Here is a 26,914-nt window from a genome sequence, read left to right as displayed (position 1 = left end):
ATTGGGGAGAGAGAACAATAAAAGTTAGTATGTAGACAGGCTGGTGTAGGGCTTGACATTATACAGTAAGAAAAGCTTAATTATTTTTTGTTTTCTTTTAGGGAAAAAGCTGCTATGATAAGATCCAAGTCCAAAAATCCATCTATTCTGGAATTATTTTTCTGTGAGTAACTAAAGAATAATTGTAAAAAATTCACAAACCAGTTGTACAATGATGTATGTACAGGTTAAAAAAAAAAGTCTGATCTTTGGAACACAACTGCACTTATGAATGCTAGGAGTCCAATACTATCCAGACTTTCCCATAAATTTCAACTGTATTATTTACTTTTATCAGTACTTGCTTTTTTAAGGCCTAAGCACACACATGTTTACAGAGTTCATAACAGTAAGTATTTCTTTTAGATTACTTCAAATTTATTTACTATCCTTTCACTGAGCATTTTTGCATGAATAAATTGGGCAGGACGAACCATTCCAGACTATGCAGTATTTCTTTCTTACAAGTAAATCAATTTTAAAAGGGCATCTGAATCCTTGAAATTTCACCAAAATATGCTCAAGATATATGTTGCTGCTTTTGACCTTTGTGCAGTTTAAGCCAACTTGGGTCACTTGGTAATATAAGGGATCTTTAACACAGATCACTTAGATAGCAACAAGCTGAGGGGCAACAGTAAATGCCATGATGGTGAGCACCAGAGCCAGCAAGAAGGCGGGAGCAGTAGTCTCACTACTTGCTTCAGCAACAGCTAAAACAACATGAGCTTTGCTGGGGAGGGAAGATGAAGGACTGAGATCAGTGTGTTAAGATTTCAACCTGGAACTGCAGGGAGATCGTGTGGTATTTCCATTGCCCTTGCTCAAGTACTTGAAATAAAGTGTGTTGTTTAAATTATTTACTACTCTTCTTCCCAACTTTATCTGAAACCATGTCCAGGTAATGCAGCACATACCCGTTTAACTCTTAGGCTCCGCCGTTCTGTGGCATTTCTCACAAAGAGTGCCTTTTTGGCTAGTGTTGAGCTGTCGCTGTCACTTCGATTCAACTGTCAAAATATATATGATAACAAACAGAGATATAAAGCAGGCATCTTCACAGAGACATACATCTGTATTGATAAAAGCAGCCAGAAACGCTCAGTGTTGATATACATGCAGGTCATTCTTAGCATAAAAGAAGATTTCTTTCAGCGAGAAAAAGAGTCTGTAAAATTTTATTCCTAGACCAAGGTAACTATTGATCTTACTAAATGAACACTAAGTAGGCTCTTTAGGAATGCAAGCAAGGTAACGATGGTTATTTAGTACTGCCAAATCACTGGCTAGCTTTTATATGACTGCAGATCATAAATAAATTATGCATTTCATTTGCTTGGGGCAGGCTTTCAACAAATTTGCCATAGGAAAGGTAAATTGCTGTAGATATGCACCTGTCCAAACAGTACTTTTATATTATTATTTGTAACAAGTATGGGCATGCCATTTCCTGCATCTCAGAAATGTGCATCACAGCACACTAGTTGGTTTTCCTTAATTACAGCGTTAGTTCCATATACATCAACGCACATTGATTCTTTTGGGTGCATCAACATATGTGGTGGTAACCTTCAAAGCAAAGAAGCATCTATTTGAAGGATATTTATTTCAGCTCTTCAGAAAAGGACAGACAAAAAAGAATCATTCTACTGACATTTCAAAACCAATAAAGCCAGTGCCCTAAAGCATACTTATACAGGACTGACTGGAGGTTGGGAGCAGGAAATAAAACCTCTTGCAATACGAATGCTCTTCTCTAGAGAGAAATCTGTCTTTTCACCATGGAGACACTGCTGACAACTCCTCCCTGGATACAAACAGGTAACTACATCATCACTGATGTCCTTGAAGCACTTTTCTTGGGAGGATACGTGGTTTGTTCTTTTAGATTCTGGCTTCTGGCAGCACGAGTGTGGCAAGTTTCAAGGCTACAAAAGCCCAAAACCTTTCTGGATACAAAAAGCTCAGGAATTTATACTAATAAAACTGTCAGAGCACCTGGTGTTACTTCCCCTAGAGGACCTCTGCAGACAGTAAGTGAAGGCTACAATTTTTGTCAACACAACAAGTTTCCAGTCCATTGGAATTAAAACAAAGGCTAGATTCTAGATTCAGCCAATAATCTATCCAAATTTGGTAATTATTATATACAATCTGCTGCATTTCAGTATGGAGGTTATATGGAATAGTTAAGTATTTTGATACTATTGATTTCTTTTGGCCCATCACAGAGAAGTGACCAACTTTAATATTCCCAGATGATTAAGGCAACCACCTCTAACTGAACTGGAGAGAAATTAAAGCATAAAGTATTAAGAAAGATAAGAGCCAAACTTGCATGAGAAGCCTCTAGAAACTGAACATCAAAATAGACTGCCTTTTTTATGGTTTCTGTAATTAAAATTTATATAGAGATAGTAATTCATGCTTAAATCTTGAAATACATGATTTTCATTGTTAATTTAGTTGTAACAGTGTTGATATTTTAAATCTTTTTCCATGCTGCCACAACTCTAGAGAAACTACAGAACTTTGTTGCCAAAGCCACATTTAAAACTCAGCCCCTAGGCAGCACTTGGACATCTTTCAAACATGATCACAGCAGGATTTTAGAACAGCATCATGCAGCTGCTAAGCAGGCTACCCAGTTTTAAAACCAGCTAAGATACAAAGCAAGATTCAAAATTGATGACTGAGCTCTTTCCACACTGTTACCCTTAAATGGTTACATTATTAAAATATTTTAATGCAGTGGCAGTTTACAGTAATTCTATTCTACAATTTTACAGATTAGTTTGCTGTGTGAGAGGTGCAGTTCCTGACATGCAGTGAAACACACTTTTTGCAGATGGCCTGCACAGGAATCTCTGTTAGCCCCTCCAATAGGCTGTATTTTTGCCCTTTTAAAGGTGTTTTGCAAGAGTGTGCAACTTTTCTGAAAGCCAGTTCTACTATACATCAGGTCAGTTAGGGAAAGAAGGAACCTAGAGAAAGCACAGACTCTGCCTCTTGCAGGGAAAATTGGTACATGACTCACTGTCATTAATGCATCATTCCCAAGAAGTTAAATGACTCTGTAGTTAATAGCTCTTTACTCCAAGTGTTTTTCCTCTTACCCTACAGATGTATTGGTTCCGCTCGCCTGGAGAGAAGGTTTGTGAGCGCACTATCATGCTGTTCCTGACAAAGGGATGCTGTCTTGAGCTCCAGCTGGCTCTGTCCTTGGGTCGGACTGCTGTGTTCTCATTAACCGATTCTTCAGTGTTAGTCTCTTTATCAACCTATGAAAAGGAATTTAGTTTATAAGAACTACTATATCCTCAGACATGCCACTACATAGTTTTTGTGTCTTTGGATTTTACAAGCGTTGTTACCATCTCGTAGGGGATGAAAAAAACTAGTAGAGAGCACAAGAAGTATCTCTCACATAACAGAGAAGCTATGCTAAGCAAAGAAACAAGAGATTCCTAAAACACACACCAGTATGGGGGGATAGGGGAAAGAAGTCTTTGAAGGTAGTCTTTGTAGTCAGTAAAAGTCAAAGCTTTTGCAGAAAGGCCCTCACTGCCCTACAAATGGTCTAAAGTACCATGGTGCAAACAAGCATTTTTGTTTGCCATTTGCAGATTTTTTTTTTTTAATTCTGCATTTATATTTAATTTGCTCTGTATTTGTAGGACAGCAAGCTTTTGCCGTACTGGAGACAGCATCTACACACACTGAAAGGGGTGGCTGGGAAAGCTGCAATGCCCGAGTTCTTTCAGACACCCTGTTGTATATCCCCCTAGCCCCAGAGCTGAGCTGGTTTATGGCAATCTCCTCCCATTACTGCAGAGCTGAACCTGCTTTGTGAGATCCAGGGAAGAGGCACAACTAAGTCCCATCTCTGAGGGGGCCCACTGCCTGGTACAGTTGCCCCACACATCACAGGGAGCCTCAGAGGCTGACGTCCCCATATACAGTGTGGCCCATACTTGCATGCAGCAATCATCTTGACAGCAGGGCTAGAACAAGCACTGTCGTGGCTAGCACACTCGGTGTTACCGATGTACACTGGGGCATTTTCTTTGACTTGAGTAATTTAATGAGGTTCATTGTTTTGAATATTTAGGTGATAAATGCAATGAATGACCTAAACAGCACAACTGCAACCTTGAAAGGATCTGGCACAAGAAGATCTATACGACGGTTGGTTTTATAGTAAGGTCGCTACATCTTTGACTCTGCCCAGGTCCAGCCCCCACTTTGCAAAACACGTGTCTGCGTGTGCCTAACCTTCAGAAGTTGTCCTTGATGTGTCTCTTTGCTGACTTAGGGCGTTGATCTATATTTGGTTGCTACCCAGAAGATTGTCAGTCCTTTTATACCATGCCCTTGGCTCATTTGGCATCTTGCCACATCAATTGGAAGTTAGTTACAGTTTCTAGCAAGTCCACTGAGGTGTCAAACTTTTTAATGTCATAGATTTGAAGGAACAAGATGTCATTCTTTGTCTTTTCACTTTGCTGTTTTACAGAACCTACAGGTCTAATCTATGCAATAGTATTGCATCAAGATTTACTGCATGTAGAAAGGTGTCCTAAAATTTTTATTTCTAGGGTATATACTACAACATCAGGGATGTCTTTATTAAACCTTTACTAAAGGTGTTTTCAGAAAGATGGAGTATTATTTAAGGCAAACAGTTAACAATTTCTAATTCCATGATCTCATTACATGCAGTATGCGGGTAGTTCAACTGCACACCATTTGCTACACATTTTGGAATCTTCTATTTGTTAATCTTTCCTCCTCTTCTCTGCTAAGCCAGTTTCTGCATTTCACACCCTAGAATAAAGGGAAGAAATACGGAAATGCCCTCACTGGTTTAAAGGTTTTGACATCTGCTCCACCCTATTTATTTGAAGGGAAACCCAACAAATCAATCAGAAAAAATAGGAAACTAAAACAGATGTGCAGAAATATTTTAAAGATGCACAAGTTAAAGTTACTGGACTGCGCTTGTATCTTGAATGTTCTCTCTACCCGACATAGAAGTGTGAAGATTGACATTTTTATTTAATTGACTTAGAAGTTCTGCCTACAATATCTGTTACACGTCCTATGTACAGCTCAGAAGTGACCACACTGATTTCATTAAATATATGTTCCAAGAGGCACTAGGGAAGGCCACGTCAAATTGTAAATGCTCAGACACAGCAGACTTCTAGATTTAACTGTTCAGAAATATTTCTTAAAACCAATCAACGTTTTCAGACATAGTAAGATACAGTGGGAATGCATAATGTAAGATATTCACCAGTGTTAGTATTACAGAAGCTTGCTGGCTTTCATGGGCCTCATTGCTGTTCTCTCTGCCCTTGTCTTCATCTGTCTCTGCTGGTTCAATGCATAACCCCAAATCACTAGTACAGCTGCCTTCTACTGTGAGCTTAACGCCATCTTCCTCTTCATCCACAATTTCATCAGATGCTTCTGCAAGCATTTCTAACCTGTATGGACAGAAGTAACCCAGGCTTATTCTCAAACTGATAAAGCCCACCAGAGAAACCTATTGGAAGACCTAGGTTGTTAATGAACAACTAGGATATTGTAAACCTAAAAGAAGGTGAATAAATTGACTGCACAAGAGAATGAGATTTCCCCCACCCCCATCTCCTCCAAAAGTACAGCGCTTTCATTAGCCTAAGAATAGGAATAAATGAAAGGAATCATTCAGACATGCACAGTGAAGGGAAAAAAGCAGCTTTACCAGTCTTCCTCAGAGCCCATTTGCTCCTGTTGTTCCTCTTCCTCATCTTCAGCCAGCTCTTGTTCCACTGCTTCCAGCTCAGCAGATGTCCGCTCTAGCAGAGCTGAGACAGCATCCTGCTTGCAAGGAAAGGGAAGATGAAACCAGAACAAAGTGACATACAACATTAGGTTAAAAATGACAACTCTTACAAAAGCTGTATTTCCCTGGTGTTCCCTGATGCCAGCAAAAGTGTGACTCATATCACCAGTTTAAGGGGTTGAACTCTCCATGTGTAGTGCATTAACTGATCGAGATTTACTCTCTTTATAAACAATGCATTTTTGTATTTTGTTTTTAAAATGATAATGCAATCAAAAACGATCCTCTTATCCTGTAATATCTTTTCCCTCTCTCCCTCTTACACTTGTAAAGTGCCTAGATAAAAAGAGGTTGTTCTTAAAAGTCACATTTTTAGTGACTTTTAATGTAGTTCTTTTAAGAAGGTATAAAATAGATTTATTTAACTAGAAAAATTAGCATACAAATTGCATACACAGCATTTTTAAGTGCAGTAACCTTAAGCATGTGAATTCAAATAATAAAAAGCAATTTTTAATAACATTCATTTTAAAATGAAACAGTTGAAGTGTTTCAATATTGGAGTCCAGTTCTACAATCCACTAAGAAGCCTCAGCCCTCCTCACACTTCCGAGCAAGTTTCTAACTCCATGTAGGACCTACTTACACAAAGTCACTACATGCAGAAATGCCTGCAAGACGGGACCTCGGACCTTCCAGGGAGGTGGAGGAGGACAAAGAAGATATACAAATAACCATAACACAATGGCCCAATTAGATTCTATGGCTTTTTTCTTGCTAACGCAGCAATAGCCAACAGATTGCTCACCAAATCCATTGAGTCTGATGACTGCTTGTTTAACAGAAACATAGATTCTTCATTTTGTTCCTTGTTTTTTTTGCCAGGAATCTGCTTGCAAGGCAGCAGGTTGTACCACAGAGTGTAAGTCTCATCAGAAATGGATAAATCTGCCAGACTGATCTGAGTTCCAGCCTGCAAAGAATATGAAAGGAGAAGAAAAGTTTAAATTTGTCGGTTTCCTGCAAGACGGCTGAAAATTAATTCTACAGTATTTTTCATGTAAAACAGGCAGTGTGAATTTGACATGGATCTTGATTCTTTTTAACTGTACAATCTTCCTACTTCCCCCTGACTCCAGTTAAAAAAAAAAAAAAGAAATACATGAAAGGTTTCTCATATTGTCCATTCTGCCATTTTGTATTTCAGCCTGCATAATTTCTCCCCACATGCACACACACAAAAGCCTCTTCATCATCATAATGCACAAAAAAATATTTATCTGCTTTCTATAGTATTCAATAATGAAAAGCTGTGGCAGTGAAACCTGTAGCATCAACTTACAGAACAGCAAGTCTTGACTGAAAAGTCAATTTTTCAGTTGTTCCACCACAAAAATCATTGATGCAGCACACAATGACAGATGACCTTGTTTGGTTTAACCAGTGAAGAAGCAGATGAAATAACAGTAAAGGACATTAAGAAACCCTTTCATGCAGACAAGCACTAACATCCATTGAGTTGGCACCCTGGGAAAACTTGTAAGCGCTCGTGCTTGGGCTGTGCCTTGGCGATTAAAATCCTTTGTTCTTTGGCAAAGCAAAAGATCTACAGAGCCACTGGGCCGAGCACATCACTCTTGCCAAGACTCTGGTCACGTTGCCCAGGGCTCTCTGCTTGGGGCACTCTTCGCAACTCCTTCATTTGATCTAGTGATTAACCTCTACCTCTGTGGGGTTTTTTCACCTTTTGTATCCTGCATTCTGTTACATTTTTTGTTCTGCAACCATTCCTTTATCTGAGGGGAAAACTCTTGGTTTTCTTCATTTCAGACAGGCTGATGAGTTCAGCCACTAACCCACTGAGAAAGGCCAGCACATTCCCCAGGCATTAAGTTAACTTCTGCATGTCTGAAACTGAGAGGCTGTTTCCAGCAGCCTGGGCTGATGAATCCTGCCAGACACCAATTTCAGCATCTCTTCATGGTGTTACAAGTAAAAGTCTCACTGTGCTACTAAGCCAGACTCTTAGTGAAAAACAAAACTGAGTTGTACCAGACAGCACAAAGTAATCTGAAAGTAAATTAAGCATCACTAGTTACGTGATGGCCACAATTAGCAAAAGACAACAAACAAAAGCAAACACAAACCAAACTCAGCTTCCAATAGGCTGGTCTATTAATGTTGTGCCTTTTTATTATTTCTACAAGTCATAAAGACTAAAAAGGTAGATCTAATGTAAACTACAACACGCAAAACAAATTTTTCATGACAAATTGCGATAATGAAGGTTTGCATTGATTTTTTGTGCATATTGTGGATTGGATTCAGCTTTTACTTTAAAATTCAGTTACTGTAACATTGCAGTGAAGTTTCTTATGATTTTATATATATATATATACACACATATATATACACGCACACACACACACGTGCACACATATATATACAAACTACAAAACTGGAGTACCAATCTGTAATTAAAGAGTTAAAGTAACATGGGGTCAGAATCATCAAAACACCTTCTAAAACTTCCATCCAAGATTAGAGTATGTATCTGGAATTTCAGAGAAAGGTAAACTTTTAAAAATAACAACAGCCAAGATATGTGTCAAAATTTTTCACCAAGTACTGTAGAATTTTAGCAGCTTTGACCACCAGAATAGGCAGGGACAAAATAAACAAATGTATGCCAAAAAAAAAGAAAAAAAAAAGCCCAGTAATAAAACTGCATACCAAGCATTCCTCCCGACGACTTCTACTGGCAGCACAAACATCCACTTTCAATGTCTTCTGTAGCAACATTACTTGGGAGATGGCTACTCTGAATATCTCGTTGAATAAAATGGTTTCCATGGCAGGATGAACTTTAGTGCGGAACAGACAGCTGATATCGGTTGAGGATGGAAGCACTGCTACTCTAATATACCTGCAGGACACAAAACAGAGAACTTTACTTGTATTTAAACTAGTGTTTTCTGGATGACGCATGATAGAAAATGGCCTCATCAACTAAAGGAGAACTGCATGGTGAGATAAGAAACAGCAACAAATCAGAGATGGGACAAAAAAGAGGTGGAAAAGAGAGAAGGGGCTGAGGAACTCCCCCTGTCCCTTGCATATACATTTCCCAAAATGGTATTTTTGTGCCTTGGGAAGGTAATAACGTAAGAGGTGGTTGGTTTCTGTTTCTATCCAAGTCTATCTTCTGATTTAGTACTGAGAACACTGAGAATCATATCACAGACAGAAAAAAACATTATCTTAATGGTAATTTAAAAATGATAGAAAATTGGGGGAAAAGAGAGTGAAAGTAAACATTAAACTCTTAGCAATACTGAAAAGCAGTGCCATTTCTTTTAATTCTGAAAAAAAGCAAAGAGAAAATTAGGCAAACAGAAAACTAAGACAAAGGATAAAGAAAATAGCTAGGTGTATGGCAAAGCCATAGCTCCTAGAGATCAATTAATTATTAACTTAATACATTAAAGTGAGACTTAGAAGAATGCCAACTTGCTAGCCTAAACTTAAGCACAGGCAGTATCTTGAAATTGTTATGCAAGTGCATTCTTGTTATATAACAAATATTAATGGATATTAAGTAAGTAATACGACCCAACTTGCAGGTCTCCCTTTAGAAGTAGCTTGATGGAGTCAAGACATTCCTAGTTCAATTTGTCTGGTTACCTATCTAGCGCACAACTTACCATACACATAAACACAGCATACTTCTGCTTTATCTCTTTTCTATGCCTCTGCATTAATTTATTTCTGGCATTGGCTTTAAATATAAATTTACCTTCACTGTAGAATAGAATGCAATGATACTAGCTTAAAGCAAGAAGAAAGAAAAAGTAGGGCAAGGATTCTCCAAATTTTAGTATTATTGCTAGCTATTTTCTGGTAATTGCTTTGTACATGCTGTTAATAATATTAATGGTTTTTAGTTTTACATGGATTAAACCAGAAGAAATCAGGCGTGGGAGAAATTTGGGTTTGTTGTTTGAATTTGGGCATAGCCATTATTCCCAAGTTATGCCCACCCTTCTTGGGGTAAGGAGTAAGATACAAGTTGTTTGGTTGGAATGTACAGCCTGGATAGCAGGTACCCAGCACTTTGACAAACCAATCCTGAAGTTAAGGGGTAGTGATAATGTAATTCCAGTAATGCTGCTGCTGTAGAATTAACATGAATGTAGGTGATTTGCATAATCTACTGGAAGTAGTCTTTTTAATACATTAACTAATAAAATTAGGAAGCATTAGAAAAGAAGTAAAAATAGTATGACATATGTTAAAAGTATACCTAAAAAGTGGTTCGTTGGAGCTTTCTTTAAATATTTGTTAGCCAGTTTATTGGCATCAAGCCAAAAAGAGGGCTAAAACAGAAACAAAGGATAAACTGCTCAACAGTTTTGCTTTGTGAGAGTGCTTACTTTCATTTTAATAATAGTAAAAAAATTAAATTGTCAACCAGTGCCTCAAACTTTGCTTTGATAAACCTATGCCTTTGCGACTGATCAAAAATGACCCTGATACAGTAAGTATTTGACTAGGCTATACCCGCTCTAGAAGTAAACAGTTATTACACATATTGTGGAAACAGAAATCTAGAAGTCCTCATGTAAAATCTATTCCTCTGTGTGGAAATATTCCACGAAGTACTAGTATACCCAGTTTGATGTTCTAGAAAATACAGATATGACATAACATCATTTTTCAGCTCCAATTTTTACCACATATATGTACAGCAGATACATACATTCACACAATGGCAAGTGACAGAAAAATTGCAATTTGCAAGGTCCGTCCTTTACCCTTTCCTTTCCTCCTCCTCATTTTGGGTCGTTTCAGTTTTATTTAATCTTTTTAGCAGGATCTCTGGTCTTCTGCACTGAAGATGCCTAAGTACTATTTAGAAGTACGTACGTTAATTCATAAAAAGATGCCAGGTATGACCTAACTTTTTCTTGCAGAATATTTTGTTGACATCCTTACTTATATTCTGCATTATCTGCTTTCCATCTCATCTGTGTTGATTTATTCTTCTACACTTTCTGCATTCTTGTGCTTGGAAAGGCAGTGAGGGGAACGGAGAGGGTAAGAGAAGGAAGGATGGTAGCAGACAATCATTTATTATTAAAAAGCAAACAAAGAAACCCACCCCAGGCCTCTATCCCTATACATCCTTTCCATATTCACTTGCTTCATATTGATCTGTCAATCCAATTCAAGGTGACCAGGTGAAGGAGAGAAGCAAAGGCGCAAACCACCAAAAAATTTTTTCCCCTGAGGACTGATTCTGTTCCAACTCTAATCACATTAAGGTTCTTAACAGCTTGTTGAACTAGCCTTCCAGTGTGTAAAATGTACAACTGTCCCCAAGGCCCCAAGGTAAGCTGTACCTCTTTGTACAGACAGGACTTTTAAATTATAATTTCTGTAGTAGTATTTTCTTGTTCAGTCATTTTTGCTGTTTCATACCTACAATTTCCATTGTAATGTTCAGACTCTTCCTGTTGTCCAATACAACACAAGAACTAACTCTTAACAGATCTTGAGCTCCAGTTACTAGGGACAGTGTAACTCAGTGTGCCTGTGCTTGATCATTTGCAATTTATCAAGTTACCCCTTACTTTTAAAGGCTTACTTAAAAGACAAACATACACTATTTTAACCTCATTTTACATTAATATGGCACAAAAATGTATCAATACAATATTTTGAGCTTAAAGAATCACAGTAGCAAAGTATCAAAAATGTTTTTAATAGATACATAATTGTTCTGCATTTGCAAAACTATAAAACTTGTACATATACTAAATGAAGCATCATTTAAAAAATCTTTTTGTTCCACTTTAGTGTAATGTGCAAATTTCCCAATAATTTATTTTTCTTGAAGCATTACTGGAATCTGTAAAACTAAGCCCCACTACAGTTTGAAAAGTTATATATCTATTTTAAGTGCTGTTCAGCAATAAATCAATCCATTCCTTTGGAGAACTTGTACAAATTTTTATTATACTCTCACATATCAACATTACTGCTCAGTGATCATTTGACTTACATTTTAGAGCCAAGAGGGACAGAAAATGCTGGAAGATTTCTGAGCCGGACTATGATTACCACAAAACTTGAATTGCTGGGGTCATATCTGTTAAATAAAGGACAATATGAGACCAGTTTACTATTTGCATTTACATATAAACAGAAATGTCCCCTCTGCTGGTCACTTACCTGAGTCCTATTTGTACCTGGGCAGCCTCTAGAATTGTTGTATCATCTTCACTATATACAATGTCCTCAGTTTCATTTGGTCTAGGGCAAACAGGCAAATACTTGATAGTTAAGAAAATTACGATTAACTTTCAGCAATAATGGAGTTATGTGTATACAAAGCATATTACATTAGCGTAAACAGGCTGACTTAATTGCAGCATGCAGCCCAAATGAGAATTTCACAGCCTACCTGATAGCAACTTGTGTTTTAGAATAGTTGCTGCCTAGACAGTTTGACACCTTCAGTAAATGATTATTGAAGCAGGCCAGACTGAGGCAAGAGAAAAACTAACAGCCTTTTTCTGTGCATACTTAGTATTTCTCCTCTATCCCCTTGAATACAAAATTGCAAATCAAGTTTCTAAGAAACATCTAAGTTGAATATAGAATAGCGCTACTGACAGCATTTGAGAAGCAGCAGCTCTGTCCAATGAAGAGGTTTCTGTGCAAGCAAAAACAGCCTCTTTCTACCGAGCCGGTTTTCAAAAGCATTCAAAGAACCAACAGGCTCCAGTCTCACAGCTGAAGAGCCACTCCAGCACTGAATGGAATTGCAGAGAATCACTGTGGCAAAGTAATTTCCAGGCATTCTCTGGGAGGTTTGAATGAGGATGTGGTATTAGGGGGTTTCAGTGATTTTTAAAGCTTGATGTGACTGTTGAGATCGTTAAACAACGGTCAAAGTGGGAGATGTGGAGAATGACACAGACGTCCACCCATACCTTACCGAGACATGACGCCTTTATTTTGAAGGACTACATTTGGAGGTTTCCTTTTCACTATTTGTTTTATGGCTGCTGGCTAATTTGATAGGGTGCATTTATCTCCTCCCCTGCCTTAAATTGCTGAACACAAAGGACCAGTTTACAGAGTGGAAATTTCTGTATTGTAAGCTTGGGAGTGCACTGACAGATTACAAGTTATTCCACACAGACTGCTCACAAAGACACTTCTTCTGAACACAGGCAAATCACACAGAGGCACGTTACCTCTTCAGTACTTCCTACTCAATGAGTATTGAGAGTATCTACACCTGGATCTAGCACTGAATAACTACTACCTGGAAATCTTAGCTTCCACAAGTGGCAATAATTCCTTTTGTAGGCAAGCTCAGGGGATGCAACTGTCATCCTTCCTCTCTTTCTGAGGAACAGCAGGGAAGATGAGGATTCGTTCTCTCTTCCACCTATCCCACAGCTTGCAGTCATTTGAAAGGACAGTTAAAGAGCTCCAGAGAACATCTGTGGCATTTGGTCCAGTATCTCTTCACTTGATCCACTGGGTTTATAACTGGAGCAGAGAGTAACTTCTGATCACAGTGACTCAAAATTGAGACAAGAAGGGGAAGACAGCAGACCAGAAATACACAACCACAGCCACCTGGTCAAGTGAGGACTGAGTTTTTACAGATGAAAGTTTATTTCAGCCTAAGAAATTGCATTAGGAGTCTAGGTCTAACTGAACACATGGAGCAAAGACATACTGGGATTCATTGTTCAGGGTGAAGTACCAGGTCCATGGCCTAAGATGAGACTGAACGGCCACTGTAATACTTCAGCTCAGTAGAAATCCCTTTTGTAGTTGAGCTTTTGTGTTTGGTCTCATCTATTTTTATTACCTTTTAATTTGTAAAAGACTTGACTAGTAGAAGTACTTTTAACAGAAGCCAATAAAGCCCCTCTCCATTTACGATACCATAACACACTTTCATCTCTCTTAATAGAAAGGCATTTAGACTGGCAACAGAACATCTGTATCTACATCTTTGAAAGCATCTTGCTAAAACACATCTCTTGGAATACTCAAAAGGACAAAAAATGCTTAATGTCAGGAATATGCAGAAACTGAGGTGAATGATAAAGATTTTAGTTTCTCTCAGTTTGCAATATTCTTCTGTTATTCAATCTAAAGTTCATTGTTCTCCCTGCCAAGAAACAGACAATTCTGTACAAATAAATAATCTGGTAGAATCCATGTCTTGTCATAAGGAAGCAACAGTAAATACATTTCTTCTTCTATCCTGCCTACCACAGTGAAGCATGAATATTAAAACCTAACCTGGTTTATTTTAATGCCAACACTACATTTGAGGATTTTCTCATCTTTTCTCTATCGTCTTTTTAAAAAGGAGCAAATTCAAGCAAAATACTATGTAATCATATGATTGCATCTATTTAAACAAAACAAAAAATAACAAAAGTCACTCTGGGCAGTGTCAATACAGCAAAATGGCAGAGCCTCTACAGTTTAAGTATAGCATGTCTGCTAGGAAACAGTTTTAGCAAGAAAAAACAGGAGTAGAAAGTAGTACTAATTATAACAGCCAAATTATAGAAAAGCTGTAATGCCAATTTCTTAGCTTTTAAGAAAGTAATTATAAAACTCCATTTTTTGTCAATGTGCTTTTCTTTCAATATGAAACTGCAAAATATTTATAAAAGGGCAAGACTGATAAACTGCTTATGCTGATATAATGCAACTCTTTCCATCAAAAGAATAAATGTCTATAAGCAGTTATTTCTCAAACCTACTGTTTCACAGAAGCTTCATATACCCCACTATCTCCAGCTACAGACTCATCAGACACAGCAGCAGATACACAAGCTGTTTTCTCCTCAAGCAGGTGACTAGCTGCTCTTCTTGCTAAGTCAATATCTAAGGAAAAGAAGAAGAATGAAAATTAGTCCAACAGATTAATCATCAGGAAAAGAGAAGTGCATAGCTTAGAAAGTTGTCAAGTTGAAATCAGTGACCCTTAACTGACTATCACAGAGTTCTGTTCCACATCATTTACCATTCTGAGACTGTATTACTGTATGTTATCGCATATTCTGGCTAGGGATTTATATGTCCAAACTGATGAACTTTAAAATGTAAAACTATTATTCCTTTCCAAAAGTACAGGCTTCTATCATCACCCATGTCACTTGAGCTAATTATTATCCCTCATTATCTTCATCATTAACCCTCATTATCCTGAGCTTTGAACCTGTATTTGCCATCTTCACATTCTGCACTGTAGTGACACTTCAGCTACATGCAAAGTGATTGCCTACTGTTTATTAAAAATTTAGAAGTCAGATAGATGCCCCCCTCTCCAGAGATATAACTGCAAGAAATGAAAAATCCCCTCTGGTTTACTATCATCAAAAAGTTTTTATGCTACAGAGTCTTTACTATCAACTACTACTTAACTTTAATCTTCAACTTGTATTTATACGCTAGTGTCCTGCAGTGAAGAGCAGCATTCACTGAAAGCCACCGTTCTGCAGCATGATAAGTTGAGGGCCTATAGAATACTTTCATCTGAAAAGGAGTGAGAATATTGGTATGCATTACACTCCCCACCTGAATCATGACTTTACATCTTGTTAAGATGTTTAGAATTTAAGGCTTCAGATTAGATGATTGATTGCTGCATTTCTGCTTTTATTTATGGCAGTAGGAATGCTCTTTCCTTGATGATGAAGTGCTCTTTCCCTTCGCCCCCACCATCTGAGGGGTGAAGGTGATGACATGATTTATTGATTACTCTTAGGAATTACCACAGCAGCCTGAACTGACTTTGACAATGACAGAGACTGACTGTGGAAGAACTACACGATATTCCAACTTGGCTGCTGACAGCAGGGACCTGTACAGAGGAGTAAATATATGTATGGTTCACCTGTACAGGAAAGCCAGACATAGACAGAGAAGTGAGTGAGCACTTCATCTAAGGAATGAATTTAGATTATGATATGAAAATATTAGCTGTACTGTCTACAGGTACATTTGCCCCCAAGTTAAGGTTCTTACAGTTTTGTTAAACTTAAGTGTTCGGGATGAAATTTCCCATGCAGATTTTATGCCTCAGGCTGAGTTAGTTGGAAAACCTTCCCATTCAGTATCACAGCAGTTCCAAGGATGAAATCAGTGAGCAGAAACACTGAGCCAATCCCAGCTCTGTGCCTCACTTCTGATGTACTGAAGCCTCAACAGGAGGCCCATTTTACTGTGAAAACTAACAGTTAATTAATTAACTTCTGCCGTTTCAAAATCCGAGTGCTTGTTTTGGCAGCCTTAATACAGATTTTAAAATAATTTATATCATATATATGACCCTCCATGAGGAAGTAAGAATCAGTATGAAGAATAACAAGATGTATTTATATCGTAAAATCATAACTGCTTTTAGACTTAAAAATGCCCTGACGCTATCCAGAATAACAGGTCCTCAGAGAGCTCTAAAATATTAGATAACCATATGGTGCCTCTGAAAATAATGATATAAAGAAATAAGTTTTCACAAAAAATCAGTCTGAATTAATTTCTGATACCTCACGGCCTGATGTGTGCCTGAATTCCAGACCATCTTAAATTCGGTTCTCAGACTAAATGATTTGCAGCCAGATTGCAAAGAAAGGAAGAAGTTAAGTTAGAAAAGATATACTGCTGGAATATGAGCAGGAAAATTAATTATTTTTCCATCTTCTATCAGATAGTTCCAAAGCAAAGGGACTACTGTGTTCCAACAATACTGAAAAGACAAAGGGCAGGATGACACAGAAGGCAAAATAAAAGCTCTAAATCCCTTTTCATGTTTTTCCACTTTACATTTCACAGGTTCAGACCGTTAGGACTTCAGTCAATTTTATCTCTTCTTCTTTCTGCACAGTTAGAGTGGAGGAGGGAGTCCCAGCTTATACTATGTACACTGTACATTTCTCTGCTGATGCCATTGCTATTACCCTGGCCGACACTGAAAAAAATGGAGTCCTGCAACAAGCTGAGCTAATTAACAAATGTTATAACAATTTTTTTTTAATAGCAAGAAAGAGTAAATTGCTTATTAAAATATATACCTCTGTCTATGTTTCCAAGTACTTTTTAAAAACCAGCAAGCTCCTGGGGCAAAGGTTTAAGCTTGGCAACAAAATTGGACAATACACTCTCTAGCTAGGCTATCGTATTTATTCTAAGACACCCAAACTTGGCCACTTCACTATCAACTCAGATCCAGAAATGTGAAACTAGGAATGTTAAGTCTTTGGATATCAATTCACCGTATCATTACATGCTTCTATAAAGGTGTTTAAAGAAATATTTTCAAGAGTTTCCCTGAAAAAAAGCACCATCTTTCTTTGGGTTCACAATAGCTGGGCATCTGGGATCCATTTCTTGGAAAGCACTGCCAATTGCTAAAGCATGTAACAGAAAGCCAGAGTCAAAAGAGAAATAATAGCTACAGGTGAGGTGAAAAATTAACAGATGGTCTTACATTACAGAGTGGGACTCAAGAGAGCCTGGGTTGCGACTCTGCCACATAATCATTTTATGAGTTGAAGCAAATAACTTAGGACTCAATTTTCAGAAGTGCTGATCACATGCATCTCAAATGGGGCTGCCAGTGCTCAGTGCTAGCGGAAATTTGGCTCCCTCAGTTCTTCATTGGCAAAATGGAGCCACTGGACAGCAAAAACATACAAATGATTTGCAAGATACTTAAATGCTGTGACAAAGAATGACATTAGAAAAAGTCAATAGATAAATGTGCAGAGAAAGCACAATGTACTGGCAACCTCAACAACAGGCAGCAAAGTCAGTGCTCTAAGACTCTGGACAAGCCATCAACTCTTGGCAGCTAGGATTTTTATAGCTCTGACTCTATCAAGGCGGTGACAATATAGGAAAACTATATGCATTACCTTGCTTTACTGCAGACTAAAAGTGGAATTAATTACACCTAATTCAGCCATCTCAAAGTTAATGTTAACTAGTTATCAGGAAACCTCTCCAGACAACAAAAGCAGACGGGCAGATTCACAGGGTGATTCATCCCATCTTCCTTAAAGTGAAGGATGTTTTCAGATAGGATGACTCATCCTTTGGAAGTTACCCACAGACTGTAGAGGGAGCCTAGAGTAGCTTTGGTGCTCTGTCTAACTTTCAGATGGATAAAAAGCTAAAAGCTCTAAAATCTACACTAAAAACGGGTATAGACTCTCACTGTACTGCATGGAATGTGGTAATTCATTTGTCTTTCTCAACTTACACTGAAAATGAGCTGCAGATGTTTCAGTGACAGCAGGTTCAAATAATTACCTACAAATATAAAAGTCCTAACTGTAAGTCCAGAAATCTCCAATACTGAGGATGCCAATTTGTAACTTATTCTTCAGTGAGAAATTTGATTTCTGATTTCTAGCTACTCAAAAAAACCACAGGATATTTCTGCACTTTGCCGATATGCCCTAACAATATATAGGGACACCATGAATCTCCTCCATGGCTTCTTCAGGTTTTTCTTAGTTAACTTTTCATGATAAGAAAGTCTGTAAATAAGGTTTCCTTCTGAGACAGCTATGGAACAAATCTAAATGGAATTGGGATGAGCATATCTCTGAGGACCCAAAACTAGAAGTTACATGCTGTCCCTCAGAATTACTGACTGCCCACAAAGGCAAATTATGTCATTCATGCTATTCTTCAGTTGTACAAGTAGGATCTCTTTGTTCGTAAGCCAGCTGTTAGTTTAAAATTTTCACTTTATGTATACCTTTGATACTACAATTTTTTATTACCTGCACTTCCTTCATGTAGAGAAGGCAGAGCTTGCCTAATGCTTTCAGTAAGATCTTTATCATCTGTAGGAATCTCAGATCCTGCTCTGGCATCAGAGTCCAATAACATTTGGTTCTCACAGAGACTAATGCCTGCAAAATCACCTGAAAGGTCACAATCTTCAAAGTCTGTAGTGAGGTGATGCAGAGGGGAATTTTGAGCTGACATTGAAAATGCACCTTCCAAAACCAAAGGGGAGCCTGGGGGGGACAAGGAAGACAGTGAGGATCTTGAAGACAGTGATGTCACAGATTTGGGAGGTTCAGTCAATTTTGGATGGTCTGAAGCTGAAGGAGAGTCACTGTAACCCAGTCTCCCATGGGAACTGACCACTTCATTTTCATGAATAGTAGTGATAGGCCCCGAAGGAATGTAACCACTTTTTTCTTGCAATATGAAGTCAAGTTTATACTGATAGTCCAGATCTGTTATTTGATCGCCTTGGTTATAATAGAGATCCGTAGAGCTGAGTGAGTTTAGCGACCCTCTGCTTGACGTGTTCAGAGATCCCCGGCTAGATGCCAGAGATCCCAAACTGCTCCCTGAAGACACAGATAACGTACTAGCTGAAAGGCTGCAAAGAAAGCACAAACACACACACCAATGTTACTAAATTAAACCAGACTTGATCACCAGCACCGAAGAGTACAAAAAGAGGTAAGATTGACTGGAAGCTGCACTGTAACAATTTCTTAATATTAAATGTTATTTGGGGCATTACTTTTTTTAAAGCAATCATATTGGTTTAGGTCAGGGTGCCCAGGGCTCAGACCATCAGAGCAATTTATCCAGCTTATGGCCAGTTCCCAAAGACCCTTTCTTCTGGAGGAGGCTGCAGATTTGACAAATTGGTCTGGCAGCAACAGCAGCCTTCTCTCAGCTGCAATGTTTCCTCAATGACCTGCTCCACCCTCGTGTGAGCACTCATGGGGCCAATGGGATGGGAATGGGGTCTCCAGGAAGCAGCTGAAGGCAGGAGAGGACTGCCACACCTTAAGCAATTTATGCAGCTGGCCATCTGCCCAAGCGCCTGCGAAAGATGGCAGCTAGAAGCAGGCGACTTGTGGCAGAACTACTTCACATGTATAAGACAACACACACGCTACATGCACAGAAAATCCAATTATGTAAGGACGGCAAAGGCCACGACATGCAGCCTTCTCCTGTTAATAAGTGAAGATGAGCAGCCCTGCCAGGCTGCTCATCAGAGAAACCAAGTGTCACTGCCTTGGCTCAGGAGGACTCTGCTGGGAAAAACTGTCAAGAAAAATAATTCGAGACAGCCCCTTTTAAACATGTAAGAGGTGTTACTGAACAGTAACAGAGCTACCAGCTTTGATAATCTTGCCACTGGGCTAGAAAACTGCTTTTGACTGGACAAAGAGACCCACAAGCACAAACAAGAGCACAAAATCCTTAAAAAAGGATTTAAGAGACTCTTTCCCCACCTAATCACCAATCAAGATGTACTTCACAAGATCTGGCTGTGGTGTTTGAAATAGCTTCACCAGCCTAGATCCCAAGGATAAAATGGTATGGCTTATTGAGAGAGCGCCTTTATACAGTGTTTAAAAACATTTTTCCTCTTAAAGCTCCATTTTGATTTCTAAGAGAATACTTAAATATTAAGGCAGCTTTCTGAAGGGTGTATCTACTGGGACATGTAAGGAGTTTGACCAAATTCAGCTGCATTTGCTAAATAAGCATAGTGGACAGATGATTTTGTAGCCCAGGATATTGTCCATGAGTGGGAAAAACTCTTCCCTAGGATCAGCTACATGCATCATTAAACATCACAATTCCCATCAAAGCAAAGAGTATGAGTTCACAGTCTCTGTAATGGAATACTATTTTGTTATCGCTATGAATTTCATTCACAAAAGTCAGATTTTAAAACAATGACTGTCAGGAAAAAGATTCTGCTGAGAGTATTTTCTATTTGCAGAAAGCAAAAGTCAATGGTTGAAGAATAAAACTAGAATCACACAAATATTTACATGCATACATGTATTCATTGGGCCTCTCCAGTTATTACACCAAATAAAAGCTACAGTTCTAATAACACATTTTAAACAATGTCCAAGAAACCATTTTTTCCCCTCAATGACAGTATTTGGGGGACCTGACCAATTAGATACTTTGATTTTTTTTTTTATTTATTTACACTGAGGCAAGATAATATGCCTCCCTGCTTAATCATAAAACTCATTCAAAAAATCCATTCTTGTGTACTTACTGAAATTATGAAGGTACACCGGGTTTGCATGGAAACAAAATGCTTGAAGCTATTACACTTACATTTTATTACTTCAATATTAAACAAATTTTGTTTGGCCTCTAGCTAACAAAAAAAATCTAAGAATGAAGTTTAGACATCCAGGTCTACTAAACTGCAGCTGAAAACAGGTTTTACATTATGCGGTGCAGCCTCACCTCCTAAGTTGTGAATGCAAATAAGTAGTTAACTTCGTAGTTTCTTCAAGTTTCTGTACCAACTCTTTTCTTCGCTCTTCCAATTTCAATCTGGAAATAGAGGTGTATGTAAGCATAAGAAAGCATTACAAAATAGTCAACAGACTAGGTATGTGTGGCAAAATACTTTACATAAGATGGAAACAAAGTGAAGATCCTTCTTTTTTTCATGTGGTTCTCTACTGCCAAAATTAAAGAGACTGTGCTAGCTCTGAATCCTATCGCAAAATCCTAACAACTTCAGCAGTGACTTTAACTGCAGAATACTAAGTGCCATAACAAACTTAATGGTCATAAAAGCAAATAAAATGTTGGTATAGTTACACTGTACCAAATGAAAAATGCACACAATAAAAGAGCAACAGATGAGCAGTGAGGAAATGGCTGTACCTTCAGGAAAATAAGATCTGCTCTACTATCATTTTAAAAAGCAATGTTATACACTGGCTACTCACTAAATATAGTTTCAGACAGAAAACAAGAACACTAATTCCTATATTAGTTCTGATAACACATGAACTGGGGGAGCACTGCAGGAAAGTTAAAATCAAAACACTCCCTTTGAATTTCTGAGTCTTTGCATGGAGATGAAGTGTAAAGAAACAAAGCAGAGGGCAAGTGTAAGGATCTGAGATGACAGGAGGTGTCTAAGAGTCCTCGACAAAGATTTCTACATCCCAAACAACTTTGTCATCACCACAGAGCCACACAGCATCGTAATGCTCATTTTCAAGGTTCACTTTTCTGCCAAAGTATGGTTATTCCCTTCTGCACCATTATCCAGCCTAGCTCTACAAACACAAATGGTGGAACTCTCCCGTTCATTTTGGATGACTGTGAACAGTAAGGATTCACTAATCTTTACACTGATCTTTCCTATTATAATTCCCTTTTATCACTCCATTTACAACAGCAAATATATTGCTTTCCCTCTGTGAATTTAACTAAAACCCTCCCATAGTTGTGGATTAGCACATTCCCCTCTAACCCTTTTACCCTTGCTCAGTCAAGTGATACATGTAACAAGTTCTCAAGCAACTAATCTGAGGGCCAAAAATCACTACTTTTCTTTTTTTTTTTTTTTTTTTAAGATTTGAGATTCATGCTCAGAACCCATTTCTTTGGCTTTTCTGTTATCTCAATGATGTCTAAATAGAAATTCAAATGCAGAGAACATTACAAATAAAAATAAATTAAAAAAAACCCCAACAACCCTTGCTTTTTTATGCAAACCAAATGAAACACTCTAGAGAGTTCCCAGAATTCACTCACTCAGTGCCAAATACCAGTAAAAAGACATCAAGTCCTCAATTCAGCAAAGCATGAAAAGCACTTGCTTACATCCATGCTTATTCAGCAAGCAAATATGGGTTATGCGAAGGTGAATAAGTTACCCTGAGGTCAGCCAGGGTGTGAACTTCTGCTCCACTGCCTACACTGCATATGCTCTTACACTGCAGTAATGTGTTCATCTGCCAACACCTGCTAAGATGGTTAAAAGAATACAGAATATTTAACTCCTTGCTCAGACATATATACAGGCTTCCGAACTAAGAATTATGTGCATCTCTGCTATCAGATGCTTTTCCCCACCTTTTCTAACGATTTTTCAATGCCTTTTGCCTTCTTTCAAAGCCTAATCTAGCCTGCTTTTCTCAAGCAACAGTGCTCTTTGCTAATTTTTTTTTTTTTTTTTTTTGAGTCTTTTCAAGTGAGCTATGACCTTATCTCCAAGGAAGGGGCACAAAAGTTGGAGCATGTGTTTCACTACCAGGGCAAAAGGCAAGAGAAAATTAAGGGACTAAGAAACCTCTTCTCTGACAGAAGTCCTCAACACAGATGCCTATATTTGTTCTACTTAATTTGTACCGTTAAGCTAAAAGGGTCCCCCCACTTTGACACAAGGAAAAGTTTGTTTTTCTCTGTTATTTCAATTTATTCCCTGGATAAAAGAAATTTTGCTGGATGCAATCTCATCTACTAGTAATTTAAAAAGTAATATTAATTCCTGTATGTAAATTCTAAAACTATTTTAGTCATGAGTCACAAATACAAGTTAGTTTGGTTAAAAATCACTCCTGGAAGATCCAAGATATGCAAGAAATAATTTTACTATCCTACGACAAATTCTGACATTTAAATCATTTTTTTCCATCCTACATCAAGCTAAATTCAAAACCTTAAAGCAAAGAACCTTTCTTCTTTATAGGATAAGCAGGAAACTTTAATATCCCAAGACCAGATAAACACCCAAACCACCGCCATGTTGTCTATTCTGACATGGGCCTCTGTCACTCTCCCATTTGCATTCCTCCTATCTGAATTAATCTCTTATTGCTGCAGTGACTCGAACGTGAGTTATCTTTGTCCAGCTTTGATCATAAATTGTAACCTTGCTGAGAGTGGCTAACATCATCTTAAAAAAAATTAAATGTATTAGAAGTTAAAGAGCACTTACCTCACCTTCTTTCAATGCAAACTTGTCATGTGGACATGTTTGCTTATGACAGTAGGGGCCAATTTTGCAGGCCACAGCAAAATAAATAAGTAGTAGTAAAACCATGCATCTGTTTAAATACCAGTGATTACCTAGAAGACTTTGCCAAGGACTAAAGAATAAGGGAATCTCCCTGACATGAATGCAAAGAGGCAAGAAAGCAGCAACTAGCTTTCAACAGTTGCACAATCTGGATATTTCTGTACAGTCACTGGAAGGCTTCTTAAAGCAGTCAGCCTGTGCCCTTCCTCTGCTTTTTGAAGTTGATATGTTACGATTTATACCCTCCTTTTGTAAATTGACTCTGAGTACATTACTAGTGGCAATTTCAGCAGCCTACTCCCAAATAACCCTGGGCTACACTGATAATGTTTTTAAGTCAAAGCAAGTCTTCCATTTCTTCTTCTTCTTCTTCTTCTTCTTTTTTTTAAACTCGTCACATCAAGCTCTGATAAAATCCATAGCTTTCTACAGAGTTGCTTCATTATCGGTACCTGTGAAAATACTGGAAACCTATGGTATCCATGAAACTTCATGAAAGAAAATAGTAATACAACAACAGTGCAGCTCTTGGAAGATAAGATGTTGTGGCTGCTTCACTGATAAGGGAGAGGAGAATCTTTCTCATCTCCAGGAAATAAAATGTTGATGTTTGATCTGATAAAATTAACTGTATCCTTTTCTCAAGTTAACATTTCAGGAAAATTTTCATCTGAGTTCTTCTTAAAAAAAAAAAATTGTCTTATAGCAGACACACGAGAAAGAAAAATAGGCTTGGTGTGAAAAGAATTAGCTTACTCTTAAGTCATCAAGGGAGAAACAGTTTTAATATCCAAGAGTTTCAGGTAGGGATTCACCAGAATGGTAAAACAAAACAAAACAAACCCCCCCCAAACTTCCCCAAACCAGAAGGTACCAAAAATACTGCCTCAACAAGCAGAGTATGATACAAAAAACTTTCAGCACCTTCAGAAAAAGACGAATATTTCACTTTTTCAGTTACAGGATGCAAATCAAAGGAGAAAAGTTGAAAGAAATTAGGGGAAAAAAATCTAAAAAGTGAAATAAGTAGCTATGTTGCTAAACAAGGAAAAAAACCCTGCTGTCTCATTTCATCTTGACATTGGAAGACAATTTTACTTGCCCGTTGTACTCTTAAATTTGGGATCTGACATGTATGGAAAAAAGGTCAGGTGCTGAATTTTCTTCAGCACTGAACATGCAAATGCAAAACACAAGACTAAGACATCAGCTATTTACAGCATGAGTGAAGATTTAGCTATAACCTACAATGGCATATAACCAAAATATTTAAACATTTAATTTGTGAACATGATTTCATTATTGATCCCTTCTCCTTTTATTAATGGAAGTCAGAAAGCAATGGATCCATGGTAATTTAGATATTGCTAACACAGATCGGTATTTTCTCCTGTAAAAATATAGTTTCGCAAGGACACAGCTCTTCTTCTAAAACATTTTTGGATTCTCAACTTCTGCAGTTTAAAATAGTAGAAAGTGTACAAATGTGTTTAAAAATCACATCTAATCTGGACACACATATTTTGTCAACAGCAAAAAAAATCTCCTCACTGCTCAGCTACAATGACCCAACTTTACTGCCACTAAATGAATTTGGTGAAACTGGAGCAAGAGCAGGCCTTTACTATCAGAGGGAAATAGGAAAGTGTTATAATGCCAATTGTATTACTTCTGTAAAGCACACTACACTGATACACACAACTACATTTTTGTTTTTATTGCATTTTTCTATCCAGTGTGAAGTTCTCATAAATTTATTTCCATCTGCAGTTGATAAAAAGTCTATTTGTGACAAACTCCTTTGATTTTCTCAAACGCCATACCTGGTTATGTTTATTGTGGGAGCTGCTTCAGTTATTAGTCAGGAAGCAGCAAGTTAGGAAGGTTTTGCAGCAATTATGCTTTTCCTCTGAAACATTTGAAACATTTTTTTCTTTTGGTTGCATTTTTTGTATGTAAAAACTCACAATGAAAGGTTTCAGATGTTGCAACAATCAAGATAATCTTTGTAACCTGAGTTCAAATAGTTGACAGCTATTATCAGAAACTAGTGAATGATGTATTGCCCTCCTGCCGGTATGCTGACATTCCTCAGTTATTTAACATCTGTCACAGGCATTTTCATGCTGGTAACAAACGCAGAGCAACTGATATTGCAGAGCACATACAGGGTGTGCGCATTCTCTCACAGTACAGAAGAATTTGTTACTGCCCAGCAAACTAATAACAAATTTAATTAAGATCTACATAGACTGGTTACTGAAGGAAAACAGCCCATCAAGGCATAGTTCAGGGTCTGTAATGAGTACAAAGGTCAGATTGCAGAAAGAAGCATTTAATATTAGCAAAACACAACTCCTTACCTTTCAGCAAGTGCTTGACTAGGCGTGCTTTTTACAGACAGCAGCTCTTCTTCAAGCCTCTTCCTTTCTGCTTCTAGCTGCTCTAGCTCATCTGGAGTACGTTTGCGTGGTGTAATAAACTGGAGTTCCTTTAGAAGCTCTTCTTTTTCATTGATTAACATCAGTTTTTCCTTTTCCACGTCCAGTGCCCCAGGCCAGGCCTCACTATCTAACTTAGACAGTTCGATCTTTAAGTTAGCCATGCTAAAATAAAACATACCAGACTTGTCTGAGCCCAGCACATCATACAATTCCCAGGAAAGACAGAACCGATGCAGTATTTTGAAAGATATCAGGATGCTTATCAGGATACAACATTTTCTACTTAAGGCTACCTACTTTAATTTTGCTTCACAGGAATGCACACTTGGCCAGAAAGGCCATCTATCTAGAGTAACGGGCTGTGTAATCCTTTCTCTGTCCTGGATACCTCAGAAGACAGTATTTCTGAGAAGCACTTCATTCTCTTCCCCGTGAATAAATTTCTGCCAAACTCTGGAAGTATGAACTTGGTGTCCTTTCTAAATTCACCTGTTTCATATATGGAAGAATATGAACATAGAATAGAAAACAGAATAGAAAATGAACGGCAATATATGCTTGTTGCAGAACAACCGGAATACAACTTAGCTTGTGCATTAAAAATCCATTTCTCCTTTTGTTCAGATGGTTAGTTTAAGTAAAACTCACAACTTTAATAAGTGCCTTAGTGGAAATGATCTGTCAGGGTAACACAGTAGTGGCACTTTG

General features: G+C 37.9%; 1 protein-coding gene and 1 long non-coding RNA gene across 7 annotated transcripts in view; one reads left to right on the top strand and one right to left on the bottom strand.

Annotated features, from left to right (window-relative positions):
- The window catches only part of LOC135328244 (uncharacterized), a 66,272-nt gene extending 58,044 nt beyond the window's left edge, over positions 1–8,228 (top strand). Inside the window, exons 3-4 of one of the 2 annotated variants that reach the window (XR_010389040.1) lie at positions 102–163; positions 1,800–8,228. This is a non-coding gene — a long non-coding RNA (uncharacterized LOC135328244). Of the gene's footprint in view, positions 1–101 lie in introns of both variants that reach the window. The other variant, XR_010389039.1, reaches the window with a different exon arrangement.
- WWC2 (WW and C2 domain containing 2) overlaps positions 1–26,914 on the bottom strand; it is a 106,472-nt gene that overhangs the window by 11,074 nt on the left and 68,484 nt on the right. For 3 of the 5 annotated variants that reach the window (XM_064511009.1, XM_064511011.1, XM_064511012.1), the window contains 12 exons: positions 26,126–26,368; positions 21,185–21,274; positions 18,712–19,325; positions 14,680–14,803; positions 12,107–12,187; positions 11,937–12,023; positions 8,606–8,798; positions 6,681–6,845; positions 5,792–5,910; positions 5,339–5,531; positions 3,156–3,320; positions 957–1,049 (listed from right to left, as the gene is read on the bottom strand). In XM_064511009.1, coding sequence (XP_064367079.1) covers positions 957–1,049; positions 3,156–3,320; positions 5,339–5,531; positions 5,792–5,910; positions 6,681–6,845; positions 8,606–8,798; positions 11,937–12,023; positions 12,107–12,187; positions 14,680–14,803; positions 18,712–19,325; positions 21,185–21,274; positions 26,126–26,368 — 2,167 coding nt within the window. The remainder of the gene's footprint in view (positions 1–956; positions 1,050–3,155; positions 3,321–5,338; positions 5,532–5,791; positions 5,911–6,680; positions 6,846–8,605; positions 8,799–11,936; positions 12,024–12,106; positions 12,188–14,679; positions 14,804–18,711; positions 19,326–21,184; positions 21,275–26,125; positions 26,369–26,914) is intronic. The other 2 variants (XM_064511010.1, XM_026105158.2) reach the window with 2 other exon arrangements.

The sequence above is a fragment of the Dromaius novaehollandiae genome, chromosome 4, assembly GCF_036370855.1.
Source record: "Dromaius novaehollandiae isolate bDroNov1 chromosome 4, bDroNov1.hap1, whole genome shotgun sequence".
Classification (NCBI taxonomy): domain Eukaryota; kingdom Metazoa; phylum Chordata; class Aves; order Casuariiformes; family Dromaiidae; genus Dromaius; species Dromaius novaehollandiae.
Note: the sequence above shows the minus strand (reverse complement) of the source record. Positions and strands in the feature narration are given on the sequence as shown.